Source organism: Hemitrygon akajei, chromosome 7 (genome assembly GCF_048418815.1).
Source record: "Hemitrygon akajei chromosome 7, sHemAka1.3, whole genome shotgun sequence".
Taxonomy (NCBI): Eukaryota; Metazoa; Chordata; class Chondrichthyes; order Myliobatiformes; family Dasyatidae; genus Hemitrygon; species Hemitrygon akajei.
The window spans coordinates 160,394,934-160,418,092 of NC_133130.1; the positions used below are offsets into that span (position 1 = coordinate 160,394,934).

A 23,159-nucleotide genomic window follows, 5' to 3' on the forward strand; every position below is an offset into this window, starting at 1 on the left:
GCTGAAGTATTACAGAATTCCCACAGACGAAGGTTGTAGGTGGGGTTGAAATAAATGCAGGTGCAATCATAGAGGGAAAAGCTTAAACAGTTTCCTTCTAAGTGTCAACATAGAAATTATGACCCTCTCATTTCAAAAAGGTAACTAATTATCTTTGTGCAATCTGACTCAATAATTCCCAGATCATCAAAGCCACCTCATCTGAAAATTAAAATTGGTAATGATGGAGATGGATGTTAAACATGACCTAAGCATCTGTAGCAACTTCTTTCAGAACAATACAAATGGTTTTAAATCATTTGTATACAACACAAGAGTTTGTGAATCCTTGCTCTGGTCAGCAATGTAGACTGGATAAATTACCGTCTCCTTAAAACTATCTGAGAGCCATCGGTTCCGTAAAACAGCAACCACAGATGAAGGTGGGTTTTCCAGGTCTTCAAAGGCATCCATCAGAATAAAATCCAACACAATGTCAAAGAAATTCATGCACACAACCTGTGGATAAAGACTTTCCCAATTAGTGAAACTTTCTTTGCACAAATATACACAGAAAATACCTTACAGATCAGTCAAAGCCTGCAAACAGAGAAATAGAGTTAACACTTCAGTCCAATTAATTCATCAGAACTTGTGCTTTCCACGTTTTCAGGGCATCCCAAGAGCTGCTTAATGGAAACAGTCAGCTAAAGTGCACATCACAAGATCCTATAAAGTACAATGCGACCAAGCAATCATTTATTTGAAGGGATTTAACTGATGGATGAATACTAACTAAGATACAAGGGAAAATGTCCACCCCTCCACCACCCCCAAGTATAACGGCATAAAGATCATTTACATCCACTTGAGAGGACAGGTGCAATTTCATTTTAATAAGCAGATCCTGTGACTCAATATCTGCCTGTCATTCAGCTTTCCCAAATTAGCCTTGCAAGTTGATCCCCTGGCAAATTCCATACCACGAGGTGATTATCAGATCATGTGACCAGTCCTAAAATGCAAACCATGCAGTGTGCTTTCACTTGCTGATGAATGACATGGAAACCCTTGGTTATGTTTCTCAACGGTGTCCTTCTTGGTGGGGAATGACCTCAAACCTGTACCAATCCCATAAGAATGGGTAGCTGAGAAACATAAATACATTTGCACATCCTCCCTCTACCCTCCCAGTCATGATGCATGGTTTTAAGCTGAATTTAAAACAAGTCAGCCCAGCTTGTTTTTGATCAACTGTCCTTTGTTCACTGATATTTTGGGCAAATAATCTCACACACACACTTCAATTGATCAAAAAGAAACCCACCTCCTACCCCTACAGGCTGAACAAAAGACCAAGTCCTTTCCATGGTCTCAGTCAGAGACTTTACAAACTTCAATGATCTGGTTGCATTGAAAAGTCTTGGTGAATTACTTAAATGCAGGGATCACCTACTCAAATAAAACAATGGGAAATTCTAGTTCCAGGATGGAACTGTTTTCACCGACAACAAGGTGGTCAAAGTATGGCTGGCTCAATTACTGGCAAGCTATTTTGCTGATACGACCAGCATCTGAACGAAAATGATAGTTGATACCAGCAGCTTGGATAATTGTGCCCCAGCGTCTCACCTGAAAGAAAAGGCTCCCTGATACTGCACATCAGACTGGATTTCTGCTTCAGGTCCAGAAACTATGACCACGGATTCACAAATAATGTCACTACTACTTGGCATGACAATCAGTAAAGTACAGCACAGCAGCCCTGCCTCACAGTTCCAGGGATCAAGGTCCAATCCCAACCTCAGGTGCTGTTAGCTTCCTCTTGTATCCCAAAAGTTGTGTTGGGAGTTTAATAAATTACACTTAGTGCAGGTTAATAGCTAAAATCAAAAGGGAATTAATGGGCTTAAGCAGGGGGAGAATAAACTCCAGAGGTAGAATGAAAGACAGAGGAAGTGGGCCTAACAGGATAACCCCTCTCGAAATCAATGGGGTGAATGTCCTCTTTTTGTAGATGTAAAAGGAAGGAATAAATCAAAGGCTTCCATAAAATGCCTCAGTTATTATTTCATTTTCTCAGTTATTTTTAATCAGGGGGAATTAGCATCAGAATTCACATGTATGTAATACAGGCAGCACCCACAGTACGGGAGGGAGGGACGGGTTGCACTATTAGAAAACAGTTCATAATCACGATTTTCTGTAACATGAAGTCACATTGTTTGCACATGTCAAAAAAGTTCTAGCTGGAAAAAAATTAATTTGTAACATGAACATGGAACAGTACAGTATAAGCCCTTCAGCATATGTTGTGCCAACCTTTTATGGTTCGATCCAAATTAGGAGACCTTTTAACTCCAAGATCAATCTAATACTTCCCTCCTACACAGTTCTCCATCTTTTTTCTTTCTTCCATGTGCCTATCTAAGAGTCTCTCAAATATCCCTAATGCATCTGCCTCTACCACCACCCCCACCAGTAGTGCAAACCAGGCACTTTAACACTTTGTGTAAAACCCTATTCTGACATTCCCCCACCCCCCATATTTTCCTCCAATCATCTTAAAAGTATGTCCTCTCATATTAGCCATTGCCACTTTGGGAAGAAGGTGCTGGCTGTCCACTCTACTTTTGTCTCTCATCATTTCATACACCTCCATCAAGTTGCCCCTCATCCTCCTCACTCCAAAGAGAAAAGCCCTGGCTCACTTAACTTTTCTTCATAGGGCAAGTTCTTTGCTTATTTATTTACATTTGCCTCTCACACAATTTCCCTGAGAGCAAGCTTTATTTCACATCTCAGATACTTTTGTAATGAATTGTGATTTCCACAAAGGCAAATTTCCATTACCCCAATGCCTGCATCTTTATCATAGGAAGAAAAAAACTTCACAGACTAATCCAAATTAAAAGACCGGGAAGACCAAATTAGAAGACCAGGACTCTACTGCAATAATAAAGTGAGAAAAACATTGAAATAATTTTACTGGCAAATGGACTAAGGTAAACACAAATGTAGTAAACCAGTTCTACCACTATGGCTGAAATGAAGAGGCAAAATTGAGGTGTTTTTTCATCTAAAATCTTTACATAAAATTACTTGATATTTTTAGTTCATTGCATTTTAATACAAAGAGGCCAAGGAAGAAACTGCAGTTACTAAATCTATAATAGAAAAGGCTGCAGGTACTTAGCAGGTCAGACAGCACTTGTGGAGAAAGAAACTGTTAATGTTTCTGTTTGGCTTGAGAAGTGAGAAAACCAGAATGCCTAATTTGTAAAGAGGGGGTTCAATGGTGACCACAAGGGGAGTCTTGCGATTGGGCAGAGACAAAAGTTGTCCACATGACACAGAATGTGCCCGGTAAAAGGGAAATGATGATCTGTCTGGAGAACAGTAAACTGACAGAGATGAATGAAAGCAAAAAAAAAATATTACTGGAACTATGAGAGACAGAAAATAGAAACTGCTTGGATATCGGAAGTACAAGAGACTCCTGGAAATATTCAGTACATTTGCTAGCATAGTGGAGAGAGAAAAAAAAAGTTAATGTTACAGATGGATGTCTTACTCAGAACTGACCAATTCTGATCCAAACAAGCAAGGTTGTTTATCCGAAATTGTTTAATTCTATTATTGAATTAAATGTGGCCATACAAAAGATGAGGTTTATTGATTTATGCTTTACTGGAACAACATAGGGGGCCAAAAACACAAGTCAAAGTGGGAGTAGGGCAGAGAACTAAAAGCATAGGTGGCTGGGTTCTCGGTTACACCTCCATGGAGTGAATGAGTATGCTCCACAAAGTGATCACTCACTCTCTGTTTGTTTCTCCAGTGTAGAGCGAACCACATTGTGAGCACCAAATGTAACACAAGGTAGGGCAGGTGAATTGCTCTCTCTGGAAGAATAGTTTGGGTCCCCGGATGATAACTAGGGACAAGGCAGAAGGTCAGTGCTGCAGCTCCTTCTGTTGCATGGAAACTTGTAAGAGATGGGGAACAGAGATTAATGAATAACCGTAAAGTCATGGTGGGAATAGTCTCTGCTGAATGTTGAAAAAGGAGATGACAAAAAGAGGTGTTTGATTATGACGCCTTCTTGAAGATGGTGGAAATTATGGAAACTGATGCATTGAATGTGGAGGCTGATGGGGTGGAAGTTGAGTTAAAGGGGAAGTCCATCTTTGTTCTGGCTGGTGAGAACAGAAGCACAGGACTCAGAAAAGGTGCTTGAGAACTCTGTGAACAAAGGTCTGGGGAAAGCCATGGTTAAGGAAAAAGTAAGACATTTCCAAATTACTGATGTGAAAAGTTTCATTAATCAAACAAATACAAGAGAGCAAGGAAAATTCAGAAAGTGGAACAGAATCAGAGGTGAAGTCAAGATAGTTGTAGGAGTTTATAAGCTCGCAATTTGTGTTGGTGACTAACCTGCACCCCAAGACATCTTAGAGGCAAAGAAGGTGAAAAAGAGAGTCAAATATGGACTAGGAACAGTAAAAACAACATCTAAGTGCAGGAAACAGCATCAGTACAGTCAATGTAATGGAGGTGAGGTGGGGGGGGGGCTAATTATGACAGAAACAAGTACATATCCCATAAAAAGAAACACATGGTAAACATGGAGAAAGTGACTGGAGATATAGACACTGTTCAACATAAATCTATCTAATAATGAGCAATTTCTACCCAAGCAAATGATGGTGGTAATGGAGGAATACTAGCTGGGCTTATATTCAAGGAATTGATGGAGAGTCCTAATGTCATCCCTTTGTGGGATGGAAGTGTGGGAGAAAGAATAAACTTGGATGGTGAATGCATCAAATGGGACCTGAAAACCGTCAAAGCAGCTGACAGCATTAGAGGTGTCACAAGTGGGAAGGGACTGGACAAGGGACAAACAATAAAGACAAGGTAGAAAAAAAAAATCAGTTATATGGGACAAGAGGAGGCTGAAACAACGGGCTTCACAGACTAGGACCTTGTGGAAGGAGAAATGAAATATGTAGAATTGGGAATTAGAAACTGGAGACCACGGAGGGAAGACTCCCATGCAAATAAGTTTAGAGCCTGTCTGGGAGACAGCGTTTTCTATTCATACAGAAGTTGCCAGTTCTGATGCAAGATTATCCACCTATAACATCAATTTGGTTTTTTTTTCCTTTTTTCCACAGATGCTAGCTGACTTGCTGAGTATTTACAACATTCTGGTGTATTTCAGATTTCCAATGCCTGCTCTGACTGCAGTTCATAGTTCCAGCATTGCACTTAACTTTTCTTCCTCTATTTACACTCCAGACAGACCAGCTATAATTGCAATCATTTATCACCCTTTTTAGACAGCAGCATCAATGTGTGTGACCTGGACAGTCTTTGTCTTCACCATATCACATTCCACCCCCCCCCCAGCATTTTTTCTCCCATTTTTCCACTTACAATGAAAGGTTGTTGAGCTGAAACGTTAATTCTGTTCCTCCCTCCACAGATGCGACATGACCTGATGAATAAATTAAGCATTTACTGTTTTTGTTTCATCCTGATGTGGATGTCGCATCTCAATGGAATGCCAATGGCGAGTGACATGTGTCATCAAAGCCAACAAAGCAAATTAAAAATATTATGACAATAAGATTATAGCTCTGTTCTAAATGCTCCCCCAAGCAACTGCTAAAATTAATCATGATAGCTACCCCTCGTCCTTTTAGTTCTCGCTCCGTTGTAGTCCAGGTTTCTTCTCTTCCTGCGTAGAGCAACATTTCTTTGTAGGTCTCAAGGAATCTATTTACATTCTGTAAGAAGTGAAGACAGACAAGGAACAATGTGATTATCTCTTACATTACACTGATGGGAGTTTTACATCATTCCTGCCATAATCACCTCTTTTTTTTCCAGCAGTCTAACCATGCCGCCATTCACTTTCACCCAACATTATCCTAAGTAGATTAGAGTTACTCAGGATGGGGTGGTGGGGAAGGGTTTCATCCTACATTGGGATATACTCAAAGAAATAGAGGAACATTTGCTGGAATTTGCTCTCCTACTATTTACCACTTGCAATTTTTCAATTTTATCCCTTGATAAAACTTGAAAATGTGGCTGATGAAATTACAGCTCCAGCAATTTAGTTATTCTTTCCCCCATTTCTTCAGTTGCTCTGCTGAAGAGGTTATGTTGGGAGTTGATAAAGTACCAAAAGGATGAGGACTGGCATAAGATTGATTACAGAAGGATTTAGATGAAGGTTATTAGCAAAAGGATCAGAGGGTGTTTATTTTTAGATAAAAACACAGCAATTTATCATTGGGTCTAACAAGGTGGTGGAAGACAATTCAACGATAATCTTGTAGGAGCAAAAACAGGGGAATGGATTTAACTCAAAACAAACAAGAGAAAGTCCACAGATGCTGGAAATCAAAGTAATATACACAAATGCTAGAGGAACTCAGCAGGCCAGGCAGCATCTATGGAAGAGATCCTGATGAAGGGTCTTGTTCCATTAAAATCAGGTGCCTTGTAGATCTCACCCTACTTCACAAGAGAGTGGATCATAAGAGAAAGGGAAGGAGGCAGGGCACCAGGGGAAGGTGATACGTAGGTGAGAAGGGGTAAGAGGCCAGAATGGGGAATAGAAGAAGGGGGGAGGAGTAGGGAAATTATTTTTAACCGGAAGGAGAAATTGATATTCATGCCATCAGGTTGGAGGTTCCCCAGACAGAATACAAGGTGTTGCTGTGACTAATTTTGTTATTATTTAGAGCAGGGTGGTTCCAATGACTCCTGTGAGCATTTGAGAATCTTACTTTCAGAAGCTTGTTCATACTCTCCAATGTAAGCAGGGGTGTCCCCATCATCCTCTCACCCCTCCCCAATCTGCCATGGCACCACTAATTGAGACATTTTGTCCGTCCTCCCAGTACAACATACCCTGCTGTACTCCACTAGATTGATAGTCCATTTTTCAAGTCATGAGAGTTAGACAATGGGATCATGTTTGACTTGTTTATTTTATTTAGAGATACAGTGCAGAATAGGCCCTTCCAGATGAATGAGCCACACTGTGCAACAACCCATCTACTTCACTCTAGCCTAATCACAGGACAATTTAGAATGGCCATTTAACCTACTATGTCTTTGGACTATGGGAGGAAACTGGAGCACATGGAGGAAACCCATATTGTTACAGGGAGAATGTACCAACTCCTTACAGTTGGCACTGGAATTGAATGCTGAACTCCAATGTCTCCAACTCCAGCATCGAGCTACAGTGGCGCTCTACAGTACATTCAAACAGTACATACAGTACAGTGGCACCCTTCTACCATCCATCTATAAGCACAGAGTACAGGATGAATTACAAGTAGTTGGTGGGGAAGGGATGGGGGTTGGGGAAGGTGCAAATGGAGGGGGAAGGGCAAAGAGAGGAAGGAGAAGTGATATTTGTTCAACCTTTCCTGCAGATGACATCAGTCCTGTGATCATTTGCTTTCCAATTTCACTGAAGTATAGTCTGTTTTCCTCCTCTTGCAGTAGTATCTGTGAACATAGTGAATTTTTAATATTAGTTTAAACTGGGTATTCTCCATTACACTGCCAATACTACCATAAAACACAATGAGAAAAGAGCAGTGATACCTATAGCAAAGAAAAGGGTGAAAACAAAGCTCTTCACAATTCACGTTTCCCTAGAGTGAAACGTTAAACAGGGAAAATACACATTCAGCAAAAATAACTTCTTATTCAGGTTCTCCTCATTGTCTTCAATATTATGAAGCATTTTCCATGCAAACTTGTCTTCCTAATTTGAAGGCACTGATCCAAAGAAGGCAAAAGCTTCACCTGCAAACCTCTGGTACATCATATGAGCTTTGCTTTGAATGGTAGCTGACCAGAAGACACAACAGCCAACAAAGAAGAAAACACTTTGACGTGCATATATTCTTAAATTTCAGGCATTCAATAAAATGCTGTCAGCAATGATGTCAATTGTAATTGCTCTGTTTTTGCAGTAAAATTCAAGATTGTTTAATATCATTTCCAGTACGTAAGTGTAAAGCAGAACAAAATAGTTGTTACTCCGGATCCATTGCAGCATATAGATAAGATAAAGAACACAATAAATTACAATAAATATAGACATCTGATAGCTTGTATACATAGATTACATACTTATGTACATGAAGTCTCACTAGGTACAGGAGTGTCTGTGCATAAGGTGACTCTGAGAGGAAATGATATAGTGGTGGGGTGCAGGTGTTCATCAACCTTACTGCTTAGGAAAAGTAACTGTTTTTGAACCTGATGGTCCTGGTGTGGATGTTACGTAGCCTCCTCTCTGATGGGAGTGGGACAAACAGTCCATAAGCAGGGTGGGGGATCCTCAGCAGGCCAGGCAGCATCTATGGAAAATGAAGGATCTCGGACATTGGTGTTTACCCTTTTCCACAGATGCTGCCTGGCCTGCTGAGTTCCTCCAACATTTTGCATGCGTTGCTTGGATTTCCAGCAACTACAAATTTTCTCTTGTTTGCAATTGTCCACCCCAGTGCAGTTTCCATACCATGTTAGGATGCTCTCCACTTACCATGTTAGGATGCAGCATGTTAGGATGCTCTCCACTGCTCATAAGTATTGATGTACATTGTCCAGGTCTCTTCAGCCTCCTCAGAAAGTAGAGGCATTAGTGAGCTTTCTTGATTGTGTAGGATGTGTTCTAGGACCATGAGAGGTTGTGCAAGATGTACCCTCCCAAAGAAATGTGGTAACGTTTGGGCAAGAAGATCGTTGATCCATCTGGCCTCATGTTCTAAACCTTTCAGGAGTCCATTATGTGACTCAGCAAGTATTAACCTCTAAGACCCCTTCCACAAAAGGAAACTCACCAACTTCTTTTGTGACTCTCTAATTTCTGCAACTAGAAGCATCTGCTCTATCTCTACCTTAAAATATGTGAAATCTTTCATTATGTCATGTCTTAATTTTCTATTTTCCGCACTGCACAAGAAGAAAATATGCTCTTGGCCCCCAGCCAAGCAAAAACATTAACAGCCTAAGCCCTTTACTATCCCACAGTTATTAAAAGGAAGTGAATTTTATTACAGGTTTTGTGGACTTGCAAATTACTACTGTACTTCAAGATTCATTCAAGAGCCTTGTCAGTAAGATTACCTCAAAAGCCTGACGCACACAATGTAGTTTTGCCAGGAAGTCCTCATCACTGTAGCACTCCAGGATCTCAGTTCTGAAACACAAAATTGCCCATCAGCTTCTCTGACTGTAACAGGCTAGAAGAAATTAAATCTTAGACTGGTGCCATTATGGACTGTGGTCACAAATCACCTTTGGGTCTATCTTGCTATAGTAGACTATATTTAAAAAATGCATTTAATTTAGTGAATGAAATGCACTCTGATTTTGTGAAATATTGCAAGCTACTTTACAATCTGTGCATAGAAGTGTTTACAAATAGCACTTCTACCTAATTTTAAGAATCACTTGTATAGGATTCTTCCATTAGATGTATCCAAACAAAGCTTTTGAGTATTCCAAACACCATAGGTGACTAACTGCCTTACTAAACCCATAATTTTGAGATATACAGCAGGAGAGCGAAGGTTGCTGACTGCAAAACAGTGTAATGAAGGAATCAGGAACTGACAAACAACCTGAGATTTAGTTTCATAAGAGTTTTTGGAGGATATCAGGGCTGGAGGAGTCTACAAAAATTGTGGGGGCTAAGGAGAGGGAGTTGCAAAGCTATGAAGGATTTAGTAAACAAAAGGTGGGTTTCCTGTGCTAGCTGGGATCTGGGAGCAGTCAGACAAGATTCTTACTAGTTACCACTGCTTACAATGTCATCTGCTGGGACAACAAATGTAATTATATGCAGCAGAGCTTCACCTGTCCAATCCCATTAGTTAAACAACCTGCCACCCTGACAGAACACCAAATGGCTGCTGACATCACCCCCACACTTACTGCTCTCCAGCAACTATTTACAGAGAAAAGTTTTGAGAACCTAAGACAATCAAAAATGTATCATGTACCTGAATGACCGGCAAGAGACCCTCTCGTCTTGAACAACCCTCATGGCTTCCTCGTATAAAGCAGACGGTCTGGACAAGTGGAATCTCTCCTCATCAAATGAAGAATCAAATAGCTGCAGATATAAAAAGCTTGAATGACATTTAAATCTCTTTTTTTTTGCACGGTAGCTTAAATGTTGCAATAGGATACAAATCTGAGTCAGCTTTTCTTTTCCTCAGCTTGTCCTTCTATGTCCAGAGTTATCTGATAGAGTCTGCAGTTTTGTAATTTGAATCTGACTTGGATGTTCCTGCCAGACTCAATATGCAAACAGAGGTCTGGTCCTTCTCCAACCTTCTTACAAATGCAGGATTTATTTTACGCAGTTTTCTTCTTTTCTCATTGCAAGGCCCCAGTCAACTCCCTCAATGGTCAAATTGGTAACTAGTCATCCCCCCCCAAGTCTTAGGTTCAGTCTGTGGACAAAATACTAAATGCAGAGCAACAATTAACAATTCAATCTCCCTCATGTCCAACGTGCACTCTTCATGAACTGGAGCTCATCCAGAGCCTATAAATCTAACTTGCATTTGTTTATACATTCATCACCCACTGCCTTCCAGAAATCTACATTGACATCCAGTTCAGCAGCAGCCAAATTTCTTCATCGATCAATGTGCATTTGGTCCTGGATGACAGGGAATCAGCCAATTGCACACAGAACATTTAGTCACCAACACAAGCTGTGATGAAACAGAAGGAGCTGACACAGGAATAATAAAATGTGTTCTTCAGGTAAAGAAAAATATTAATTCCATCAAATATTAAACTCAGTAACAGAGTTCAATAGCTGAAACCGGTGATATTCTTGAGAAAGTTTTGAGGGCCAGGATATCATGTTTTATTTCACAGAAGACCATATGGCAGGTACTACTGATGCACTCAATTCTACCAAACAATAAGCAGCGCCTGAAAGTTACCTGGAGCAATTTTCAAGCCAGTGTGCAATTTGAGCATGTCAACTAGTGACCAGCAACGAACTACACAGGTGAGGAAACCAAGTGACACCTTCTGCCAAAAAACTGTCTACAAATGTGATCTATCCAGTGTCACATAGATCAAAAGAACAAATATAGCTTCTACTCACAGTACTTACATGTTACTTTGCTTGAATATTACAAAACTCTGAGTTTTGGAAAGCAATTAGAAAGATAAGATTTGATAATCATTTTCAAAATTACAGAGAGCTTCATAAGTAGGGAAAAACTGACTCCACTTGTCATATAATTGAGATAATTGGCAAAAATAAAGTTAAACAAATGATTGTGAATGCACTGCCTGAAAGGGCAGAAGAAACCGTTTCAACTACTAACTTTCAATATGTAACTAAAGGTACAATTGTAATGGAAAATAAATTGGAAGGCTACTAGTAAAGAATAGAAGAGAAGGATTAATTGGAGATCTCTTTCAAAAACCTGGTCACCCCTGCAGATTTAACCCAGTCTTCATTTAGTTTCTCTAATGTAAAGCAGCTCATCAAATGCAGTACACTGGATTGGATGATAGTACAAGTAAATCTCTACTTCACCTGGAAGGATTATTTGAATCACTGGATGGTGGGAAGGAAAGAGGGAAAAAAGGCCAAACGTTACATCTAAAGAGTCCTGACAACAGGTCTCGGCCCAAAATGTCAACTGTTTATTGTTTTCCATAGGTGCTGCTGAGTTCCTCCAGCATTTTGTGTGCATTACTTTGGCTGTCCAGAATCTGCAGATTTTCTTGTGTTTGTGAAGCACTACATTTCCCCGAGAAGGGGAGGTATTCGTGAAGATGAGACTAACAGGGTGCTGCAAAAGGAATGGTCCCTTCCAAATGCCAGAAAGGAGGCTGGTGGTGGCATCTTAATAAATGTGCTGTAAATTGTGAATTATGGCGCATTGCAAGTGGCGGAACGCAAGGACCAAGAACACTATCCTTGCTTTAAGAAGAGAGGGGATGAGAGCAGAGTGAGAAATAGATAAGATTGACTTAAAGGTTCTAATAAATATGACAGAGAGAATATACATGTTATAAAATGGGAGATAACTCAGAAATATCTTTGAGGTAAATCTCATCAACTGGGCGGATACAATGTAGGAATGGTGAAGATGGAATGATGTCCTTACAGGAGGCAGGGCTAGATGAAGTCTAGCTGACGTAGATGTGGGAGTTTGGGGGGCTTGTAATGTATTTTGATTATGATAACTGAAATTTCTACCATCATCTGATAGAAATGATGATCAGAAACTCATCTAAACTAGCTATATAAACAGTGCATGAATAGGTCAAAAGGTTAATATTCTCTTATCTTCCTAAAACTTCTCCATGATGACATCACTTATAAAATGCACTGCAATTCTACAGCACCTATTAAGTCCACAAGCTCCAACATAAAAAAACATACACAACATAATGCAAACATCTGCAAGAAACCCCTTGTAACACACAAACCTGATATAGAAATATCACCACACCTTCATGCTTCCAAATCAGACTCTTAGTTAAATGAAATGATGATGAGGTGTCACCTTCTATAAGGAAATAGAGATGGATAATAAAGGCTAGGCTGCCTGGACACTCAATCACATGAATGGCTCAGGAGATATTAGAGCAAAGAAAAATGATCAGAATGTAAACTTTAGGGTATTAAAGGAGATGGTAGGAAAGAGCTTGGGGAGGATTTAAAAAGGAAATTAGAGTCTAGAGTTTAGGGCAGAAACAGCTGAAGAAAATACTGGTGGGACTAAGTGGCTAGAGTATTGGCAGAAGTATAGATTAGAGCAGGGTTTCTCAACACACGATTCTAGCGCTTGAAGTGGTGGGCAGTGACCGAGCAGCCCGTTAGCAATCTCATTAGAGGTCTCTCAGTCCAGTATGGCAGTGCACAGTAGGGCCGTTTATTTAGTTGAGTCCATTCTCAGTTTTTGTCACGAGATAGGTGAGTCCGAAGATAATTGGTGAGCACTGTATTGCACGGAGGGGAGAACGGTAAGCTAAAGAGGAGCGCAAAGTGCATTTTCCGAGCATTGAATGGACTTGCCCAAATTGGGCTGTGACGTCAGCCTCTCCCTCCCGAATTACTTCCCCCAACTTCCCCTTACGTACCACTGACTGACTTATGAGAGCTAACAAACTCCACTGGTGTAGCAGAAAACTGGAAGGAAATTTTCATTCTAAAGAAGGAACTTTTTACGCACCACGATTCAGCTGCAGGCCTGCCGCTTTATTGGTGCAAATGTTGCAAAAGATGGATTGTGTAAGTTAGAAGTGAATTGTATTGTGAAATCTTCATATTTTTTGCAGTTTTCTCACCTAGTTATTTATTATGCTGTTCTTTTATATATTTTATTAACTCCTGTGCTTTACAGACATGTCTGACAGTCCAATGTCTGGCAGTACAATCTTCTGAGTCTTTCACTGCACTAGTGCAGCAACAGACACAAAAAAAAGTCTTTACAATGAAAGCTACTTATCAATGGGTTTTACATGGACTGGTGATCCAAGTTGTCCTGTTCCATTGTGCCTAGTCTGTGGCAAATAACTTACAGATGCAGCAATGGCTCCAGCAAAATTGAAAAGACACTAAACTACAAATCACAGCCATATGACACATAAAAGTGCTGATTATTTTAAACATCTATTGGAATCTCAAACAGAGTAAAACTTTTGTTAATAAAATCACAGTCAGTAAAGAGATTCACGAAACAAGTTACTTAGTAACAGAATTTATTACCGGGAAAAGAAAAAGACACACAATTGGTGAGAAATCTAATAATGCCAGCATGTAAAATTATAGTGGGTAAAATGCTAGGACAAGATGCAGTACAAGAAAATGAAAAGGTTTCACTTTCAAACAGTTCAGTAAGTCAACGAATTAATGACATGTCACATAATGCTGAAGAAGTGTGGTGTGATAAACTGAAAAACAACAGTTTCTCTATCCAGGTTGATGAGTCAACAGATTGCACCAATAAATGTCATGTTGTAGCATTTGTAAAATTCATAAATGATGGTAAAATTCAAGAAAACTTTTTCTGTTGCAAAGAACTGCCCAAAACAAGCAATGGGCAAGATATATTTAATGTTTTGTCTTCATATCTGAAAAAAGGTCTGTCTTGGAGGAACTGTGTTGGCAACTGTGCTGCTTCAGCTTATGGTTTTTTAGTAACTTTACGACTCAACATTGTCAATAAATTTTCATAATGTAAATAGCATTAATTAAAATCAATTTACAACCTTTATTTAAATTAAATCTACTGAGCCTACCTTCAGAAAAATTAAATCCAATTTTGGCTTAAGCCAGTTATTTAACAGAAATTTATTATGTTTGCCTTGAGTTTTAAAAATTTATGAAAGGGAAAGAGAGAAATAATTTCAAGAAAAGTAAGCTAAGCTTAACTACCTGTTTTTTTTCCAAGAAAGGTTGGCTAAAAATTCATTCTCTACTCAAAAGAGCATTGACAATTATTTCTGGATTATTAGATCTACAACTTACTGATTATACTAATATAAGCTGTAGATATAATAATTTTTTCCCTGGGGTTCCCTGAGACCTGAAAATTATTTAAAGACCACGGGGGAATTAATATGCAAAGATAATCAGCAGCCTTTCCGGACACGGAGTCAGCTCTCAATGTTGAAAACTGAGATGGAACAAGGAACAAAGACTTGACAACAATATGATTTTACAGTGGATATAACTATGATTAAACTCACCTCTGCTGCTGAAACAAACGAGTCCTCTGAAGTCACAGTGATATCATCATCCAGATCATATCTCATGGATTCCTCTCCATAGGGAAGTGCTAGTGCACCAACACACTCTAGGCAAACACAAAATCGGAAAGGTTTCCACTACCCTGTACCAAGTAACTCTAATTAAAAGTCCATTGTAATTACACAGTCTGCTTGGCAACAAAAAGCATCTTTCCTTATCTTTCAAATAGTAACTTACCAAAATCAGCCAGCAGATTGTTTGAAGGTACAGTCTCCCCAAACTGTTCTTGCAGTCGGTAGGCTTGATGAAGTAGCGCTTCCAGCTTCTGTGAAAACTCCTTTCTTTTGGATTCCTGTTTAATTATGTGAATTTGAGTATTTTCACCTGATGTTTATTTCATATTTTTCCTCTCCCAACTCAATCTTACCAATTTTCTGCCACTTCCCACTACCCCCAACCACCCAAGCCAAAATAATATCGTGGGATACATATCAGTAAGTAGCACATTTCAGCACAAGATGCTCACCTCAGTTGCGACCAGTTAAATCAACAGAGGCAAAGTATGCAGCTGGTTCAGGGAGATCCTTTATTTTCGTTCAGTTAACACTGTGGTGTTGCATGACGCTAAAGTACACAGACAAAAGGTCTCAGCTAATCTTGGCTTGGTCTGAGGAAAGCCTCAGAATCTCATTGTTAAGGAGGAGAAAAATCAGTCAGAATAAAAGAATGCTCTTCCTGGCCTTTCACTATGCTATGACACTTTAAAGTGTGTACTCAGATAGTTTGATATTTGTTCTTAGTCAAATCTATCAGGAGCATTGTCCTGTTTAAAACCAAAGATACAAAACATTGTCACAATTCAAAGTTCAAAGTAAATTTATTATCAAAGAACATATATATATCATCATATACAATCCTGAGATTCATTTTCTTACCAGCAATCACAGTAAATACAAGTAACACAACAGAATCAATGAAATAGCACACCCAGCAGGATGGGCAACAACCAATGCGCAAAAAAACAAACTGTACAAATATAAAAACAAAGAGAATAATAATAGTAATAATAAATAAGCAATAAATATAGAGAACATAAGATGAAGAGTTCTTGAAAGTGAGTCCATAGATCATGGGAACAGTTCAGTGATGGGGTGAGTGAATTTGAGTGAAGTTATCCTTTGTGATTCAAGAGCCTGATGGCTGAGGGGCAATAACTGTTCCTAAACCTGGTAGAGTGGGTTGTGAGGCTCCTGTATGTACCTTCTTTCTGATGACAGCAGCGAGAAGAGAGCATGAACTAAATGGTGGGGTTCCCCGATGATGGGTGCTGCTTTCCTAAAACAATGCTCCATGCAGAGGTGCTCAGTGGTGGGGAGGGCTTTAGCTGTGATGGACTGGGCTGTATCCACTACTTTTTGCAGGTTTTTCTATACAAGGGCATTGAAGCTTGTCAAAGTGTTAGATGACACACCAAATATTTGCAAATATCTAAGATGTGGAGGTGCTGCTTTGCTCTCTTTGTAATGGCACCTACATGCAGGGCCCAGGACAGATCCTCTGAAATGAAAATGCCAAGGAACGTAAAGTTGCTGACCCTCTCCACCTCTGATCTTCCAATGAGGACTGGCTCATGGACCTCCAGTTTCCTGCTGCTAAAGTCAGTAATCAGCTCCTTGGTCTTGCCGACATAGAGCAAGAGAAAATTGTTGTGACACCACTGAGCCAATTTTTAATCTCCTTCCTATATAATTATTTGTAACCACCTATGACTCAGCCATCAATAACAGTAGTGTCGGTGGCAAACTTACATATGACAATGGAGATCGTGGAGATTTTGTTGCAATCCAAACTGAATGAGGTCTGCAGTGAGGATATCAAGGATCCAGTTGCACAAGAAGGTTTTGAGGCCTCGGACTTGAAGCTTATTGATTTAGTTTTGAGTAGATGATAGTATTGAATGCTGAGCTGTTGTGAATGAAGAGCACCCTGATGTATACATCTTCACTGTCCAGATGTTCCAGGGTTGAGTGAAGAGCCAATGAAATGGCATCTGCTGTTGACTTGCTGTGATAGTAGGCATATTGAGGTGGATCCAAGTCGTTTCTCAGACAGGAGTTGAAATGTTAAGTGCCACTGGATGTTAGTCATTGAGGCAGGTTACTACATTCTTCTTTAGGCACCAGTATAAATGAAGCCTGCTCGAAGCACTTGGGTACCTCAGGCTGCCAAAGCGAGAAGGTAAGGATATCAGTGACCACACCAGCCAGTTGATCAGCACAGGTCTTTAGTACCTGGCCAGTACTTCGATTGATTTTTAATTCCAGATTTAGTTAACACCTTAAATTTAAATTCTCCACTTGTCATGTTGCAAGTTGAATTTGAATTTGGGCGCCACGATATCGACACTATTACAGCTCAGAGCATTCCAGAGCTCAGAGTTCAGTTCCAGCACTGTTCTGTGAGGAGTCTCTGAACATCCTTCCCGTGGAATGTGAAGGTTTTCCCCAGGTGCCCCAAAGACTTATTAGGTAGATTAATTTGTCATTGTAAATTGTCCCTTGATTAGGTCAGGATTAATTGTGGTTGTGGGGTTACTGGGGGTGGTATGGCTCGAAGAGCCAGAAGGGCCTTTTCTGTGCTGTATTGCTAAATAAAATAACTGCTTAGTTCACCTACAGGGTTAGCATGTCAAATTGGTAATCTTATTGCTGAAAAGTGATAGATTTATAAAAACATAACAAGATGAGCTTTGTCACATGTACATCATAATATACAGTGAAATATGTTGTTAATGTCATTACTTGTGATGTACCGAAAGCAGCCCACAAATGTCTCCATGCTTTCACAACATAGCATGCCCACAACTCACAAACTAAATGTGTATCTTTGCAACGCGGGAAGAAACTGGAGCACCAAGTTGAAACCCACACAGTCACGGAAAGAACATACAACCACCTTATAGACAGCGGCTTGATTCAAACCCTGATCTGTGATTGCAGGCGCTGTAAAGCAATTGTGCCGACCATCGACCCTGCTACACTACTGTGCAGCTCTGCTATGTTCTTGTGCTGCATTTCCCTCCACAGATGCTGCCAGGTCTGCCTAGCAATTACAGTTTTAGGATAACTATCAGAGATGGTTGTTTTCTCATTTGCCTCAGTCCACGATTGGTAAATAAACTGCTGGCCTCTGCATCAGCTTCAAACCGAGCTGAACGTCCTGAATATTTTGTGCAAAGGCTCGGCAACTACAGTCACTATGCATCTCTGATGGAGAGACTGAATGATTACAGAAGATAAATCAAATAGGTTGCTTTGCCTTGGGTTGTGTCCAGGATATTAATGTTAAGGTATTCACTGACGGTGATGCCACTGTATTCCAAGCACAGGTAGTGTTGGATTACACTGTATAATTATTATTTTCTTTGTCGTGAATGTTAAACTAGGCTATATAATTCTTGTTTTCTTTTCAGTTTGGCTTTCCTATATTTGTTTGTATTTTTATATATTTATATGCAATGTAATTGTTCAGTGTGTTTTCTAGTGGTTGCAGTTGCTTTCATAAAAACTTGGTGCTAGTTGCGATTATCACATTATTTGAATAGGGGCTATCTGATTGATTAACTCTTATCTATAAATCTGAATGGAATGGCTATTATCTATGGAAGTTCAATGGAATTAGCAAACTGGTATAAGAGGCCAGAGATTGTGGGCTCTTTTTTTTGTTCTCTTTCCCGTCATCACCTTCTCTCTGTTCTTGCTACCCTCAAATCCCAGTTCCCTTATTCACTTTGCTCTTAATAAACAACTATTAGCAACAAGTTTTATGGCTCATTCTTATCTTTAGAAAGAACCTCAAATCAAAAACATCAGTATCCAACAGCGGTTAGTCTCCCTCTTGCCGGAGATCATTACCAACTGCCACTTTTGTGGCATGTATGTACTTGCCACTTTTTACACCTTGCCCAAAATTAGTCTAGGTCTTACTAGTTGTAATTGTGAATGGAAATGAACATTGTGCATTATCAGTGAACATTCCCATTTATGCTTCCATGCAGTGCACAAAAAGCCTTCAACCCATCAAATCTATGCTGTCACCCAACAATCCTATTCCTTCATGACTTATTCTCTACATATTCTGACGAACAACCACCCACCATGAGACATTCCCTTTGTTCTATCTACGCCCCACACCTTCACAAAACCATTTTTTCTTCTCTTTCCCACACCTGACAAAGGGTTTTTGGGTCTAAGGTGTGTGTGTGTGTGTGTGTGTGTGTGTGTGTGTGTGTGTGTGTGTGTGTGTGTGTGTGTGTGTGTGTGTGTGTGTGTGTGTGTGTGTGTGTGTGTGTGTGTGTGTGTGTGTGTGTGTGTGTGTGTGTGTGTGTGTGTGTGTGTGTGTGTGTGTGTGTGTGTGTGTGTGTGTGTGTGTGTGTGTTTATATGTTTCTATAATCACCTGTTTGTAAATGTTTAGTTGATTTTTAGACATTGGTATTATAGTCTATTCTGTATTTTTTTTGTAGCTTCTATGTCTACAGCCTGTGTCACATCATAAGTCGAACCGTTTCATAGGCAGTTCTCATCAAGGAATTTCCTTATCTGTCTAGTTTTATGTAGCTTTGAATACAAGATGACCAGGTTCTTTGTTCTTTGTCTTTGCTTCCTTTAATTCTTACTTACAGTAGAGCAAGTTGTTTAATGTTATTTCTTTGATATGAACACCTAATATATGGCTGTAACCACAAGGTTAATGCCTTATTCATGACTTCCAAAGAACCTTTGGATAGATCATCTCCAGATTCAATGGTGAGAGGAAACCAGAAGACCTAAAGAAAATCCATGCAGTCATGGGGAGAATGTGTAAACGACATGCTAAAAGCACTGGATGTCAGAACTGTACCAGGGTTACTGGTATTATCAGATTTCAGCACTACCTGTAATGCCACTATGCAGCTTATCTTATGATACAATGGTGAAATAAATGAAGATAGTTTTTTGCCTACTACAAAGGCAACTAGGAATGGCCAGCAACATTCAAATTCTGTGAACAATTAAATGAGATGTAATAAAGCAGTTCTCGGCTAGTACTTTATACAAGCACATTTCCACTAGCATAGAGTACCTCACAGCCATCCCCCGTTCCACCGCTTGCTCCCAGGTTCATTAGACAATTCTTTTCTGATTCAGAGCTACTCTTCTGCCGCCGAGTGAGGGCCAGTTCCCACTTCTGCAATGCTTCTTCAAACAGCGCCATCCCTAATCAGTAAATAGAATCCCATATTAAAGAAAATACAACAAACATTTGACTCAACCAGTGTTTTATGCTCCACCTGAACCTCCTCCTACCATACTTCAGGTTTCCAATTCCAGCATCTACTATGGTTTTCTCTCTGACACACATTGTCTAAGCCAAGTTTAAAATAAATCATGAACTTCACCTCAATTAATTATGTGGTAATATATAAAGCCCATCTGTTGAATTCCAAATTGGACTTACTGACTTTCATATTTTTGGCTTCTATTTTTTACAAAATGAAACACTTGGGCACTCTAGAATGATAAATCAGCATCAGCATTGCAGGGAAATCTCCTTCTCTCAATTCATTCCTGAGAGTAATCTGTTCAGTAGGTCCCCAAGTAAACACACTGAAGAGCAGCATAATCTTTTTTCTTCCCCCAATCTCATAGCAATGGTTTAAAGAAAAGAAGCACTCAAAGATTCAAAACAGGTAATCCAGTTAATCAAAGTCAAGTCAAAATAATGATCTACCACCATTTCCTCCAAATGTTCTTTTTAAACTCTGAAAGATTGCTTAATCAGCTCATTAATCCTTACAAACTCATTGGTCTAATTAAGCTGGAAAGTGTGTGTAATTCTGGGCACAGAATGAGATTATACAAAGACACTGGAATGGAATAAAGGGCTTCAATCACGCATCTGATAGTTGACTCTGTTCATGCTGCAAATCCATCAAAGGGGAGATTTAATACAATAAATATGAAGATTAGGAATTATTTATGTGCAGGAAGATTGTTCCAGATGTTACATTAAAACCAATAAAAGACAAAAGGGAACAGACAATTCTGGAGTGCATTGCCTATAGAATGGTGGCACACAATCTTCCTGAAGTGTATTGGGTGCATAACTAAAAAAAAGATAAAAAGGAATTTGATGTGGGGAGTGGGAATAACTGGACAGTTCTTTTAAAGAGCTGGCAGATATACACTGGGCAGCATGATTTATTTACATTAACTGCTGACCAGAAAGAAGCATCCACCCACAGATGATAATTCTAACATAACTCATCCACTGACTATGTTCAGCAAATAGAGGTTTTATTGCACTCTACTGGGTCAATACTGAATCCTTCAAATATCCTTCAATATAAAAACAAATACTATACCATTAAGTTATAGTTACTGCATACTTTGGTTCTGTAATCAAGTACAGCCTTTCTGTTCTACCTGTTAGCATATCTGTGCACTGATTCAAGAGCACAAAGTTAATATTTGATTGTAATGAACGCTTCCTACCCATGACATAGAGATTCTCTACATTGGAATCCTCTGTTGTCTCATTCTCTTCCTTAACTATTCCTGTTTCCCATGCTTCAGTTGGCAGGCCCGGACTTGGTGAGTTTGCTGGTCGTACCTTTCAGAAATTATGGTAAAAGAAACAAAATTTACACTTAACTCCTTTCAACAGCTCAAAATATAATGAAGTATTCTATAGCCAAATAAATACTTCCAAAACGTATCCTTGCTGCTAGGGAATTAGCAGCCATTTTATACACAGCAACATATAGAGAGCAGATTAAGTCAAAATTACATAAGGATCATTGTATCAGGAATAATTCTGCTTCAGCTCAAAGTAGATAGATAGGCAAAAGCTATATAAAATGCATTTCATATATCACAAATCAGGCAAAAATAAGACGACTGAATATTTCTTACAAGGTACAAAGTTTACACAATTTTACAAAGCAGGGGGCAAGCTATTTGATCCATTCTGTCAGCTGTCTCAGTAAAATACTTCCAACTGAGCTCCAATTCATTTCCACAGTAAATTTTACATCTAGTTAAGTTAATAGAAAAAAGGTTTGAAAATTCCTTACTGATGTCAGACTGTGGGAAGAGCTGGAACGCCTGCCAAGCACACTGGAGGAGACCGCGCTGAGGGTGTCATTACTCTTACTTCCTGTTGCTGCAGAAAAGAGTGACATCATAACATTTTCAGTCTGACAGCAGACTGAATGTTACTCACCATTCACACTAAATGGTAAGAAGGAAATACATCTTGCTCCTTCACTTCACTGGTAAACTATATAGAAATACACAACCCAATGGATGCAGTAGTGAACTAAAGTACAAGTATCACTAGTGGGAGGCAGATTTTCACTATAATGTGCAGGAGTATTAGTCATTTTTGATTTAATCTAACCCCCCAGTGATTTTATCAGCAAAGGAATCAGTGAGGAATGTTGCAGAATTTTGTTTCCTTTCACATATTTCAAGACAGGTCACAAAAAGCCAAGCTCATGAACACCTCCCACACACAAATAAGCTTCTACATGTATTAGTTAGTTCAAAAGAGAACCACTCTTCAAATAAAAACTGATCATATGTAACTTCCTATAATGATCAGACACCATTGTCTCTTAAGAACACAGGTTGCTATTTTCATAAGAGGCCACTCAAGAGATTTGCTTTGGAAACTGACAAGGTGAGCAATAGTTGATACTCCGTCAAGCAATATAGCATCCACTGACACTTTAAGTCCATTGAAACCAGCCATTGGAAGTGGGACATCTCATACTGTACCACTGTAACTAGGCAACAAATAAATGAACATGTTAACTGGCCCTCATTGAAGCACCTACTGCTAGACCAGAAAATGCAGTCTATGGCCATCTTCTACATTAACACATTGTTATAGACATGTCCCTGCAACTCAACACGTTGAAGCCATGTCTCTTTTGTCAGTTATTATTCTGGCTGCTTGTCTATTTAGGAAGTCATTCCTCAATACAAGAGGTATATTTTGGGTGTCTGGGCTTTTGCACTCAGAACCCTTGGACCAGCCACCAGTATTTGAACATTCAAAGCCATTCCATCAGCTGGAGTGGGCTATGCATTTTAAATATGTATTTCTGCAAAGTTATCTGCCACTATCAAAATGTTAAAGTGGGTCATTATAATCAATGAAACTCTTCTTAAATTGCTTATTGTTACTTTTGTGCTTGAAATATAAAACCTTCAGATTTGCAGCTCTTGAATGTTATTTAGTCACTTTTGCAATGAAGTGCATGTCAGCATTTGAGTATGAATGAGATCATATCTTTACAGTTGCATATTGTGACAATATTTACCTTCTGGGTTCAATCATAAGAATCA

General features: G+C 39.4%; 1 protein-coding gene across 4 annotated transcripts in view; it reads right to left on the reverse strand.

The window, feature by feature from the left end:
• Window positions 1–23,159, reverse strand: part of miga2 (mitoguardin 2) — a 54,908-nt gene that overhangs the window by 8,196 nt on the left and 23,553 nt on the right. For all 4 annotated transcript variants that reach the window (XM_073052346.1, XM_073052345.1, XM_073052343.1 and 1 more), the window contains 10 exons: window positions 21,881–21,969; window positions 21,300–21,417; window positions 19,888–20,021; window positions 15,002–15,116; window positions 14,764–14,870; window positions 10,029–10,141; window positions 9,151–9,223; window positions 7,432–7,518; window positions 5,676–5,774; window positions 364–498 (listed from right to left, as the gene is read on the reverse strand). In XM_073052346.1, coding sequence (XP_072908447.1) covers window positions 364–498; window positions 5,676–5,774; window positions 7,432–7,518; window positions 9,151–9,223; window positions 10,029–10,141; window positions 14,764–14,870; window positions 15,002–15,116; window positions 19,888–20,021; window positions 21,300–21,417; window positions 21,881–21,969 — 1,070 coding nt within the window. The remainder of the gene's footprint in view (window positions 1–363; window positions 499–5,675; window positions 5,775–7,431; window positions 7,519–9,150; window positions 9,224–10,028; window positions 10,142–14,763; window positions 14,871–15,001; window positions 15,117–19,887; window positions 20,022–21,299; window positions 21,418–21,880; window positions 21,970–23,159) is intronic.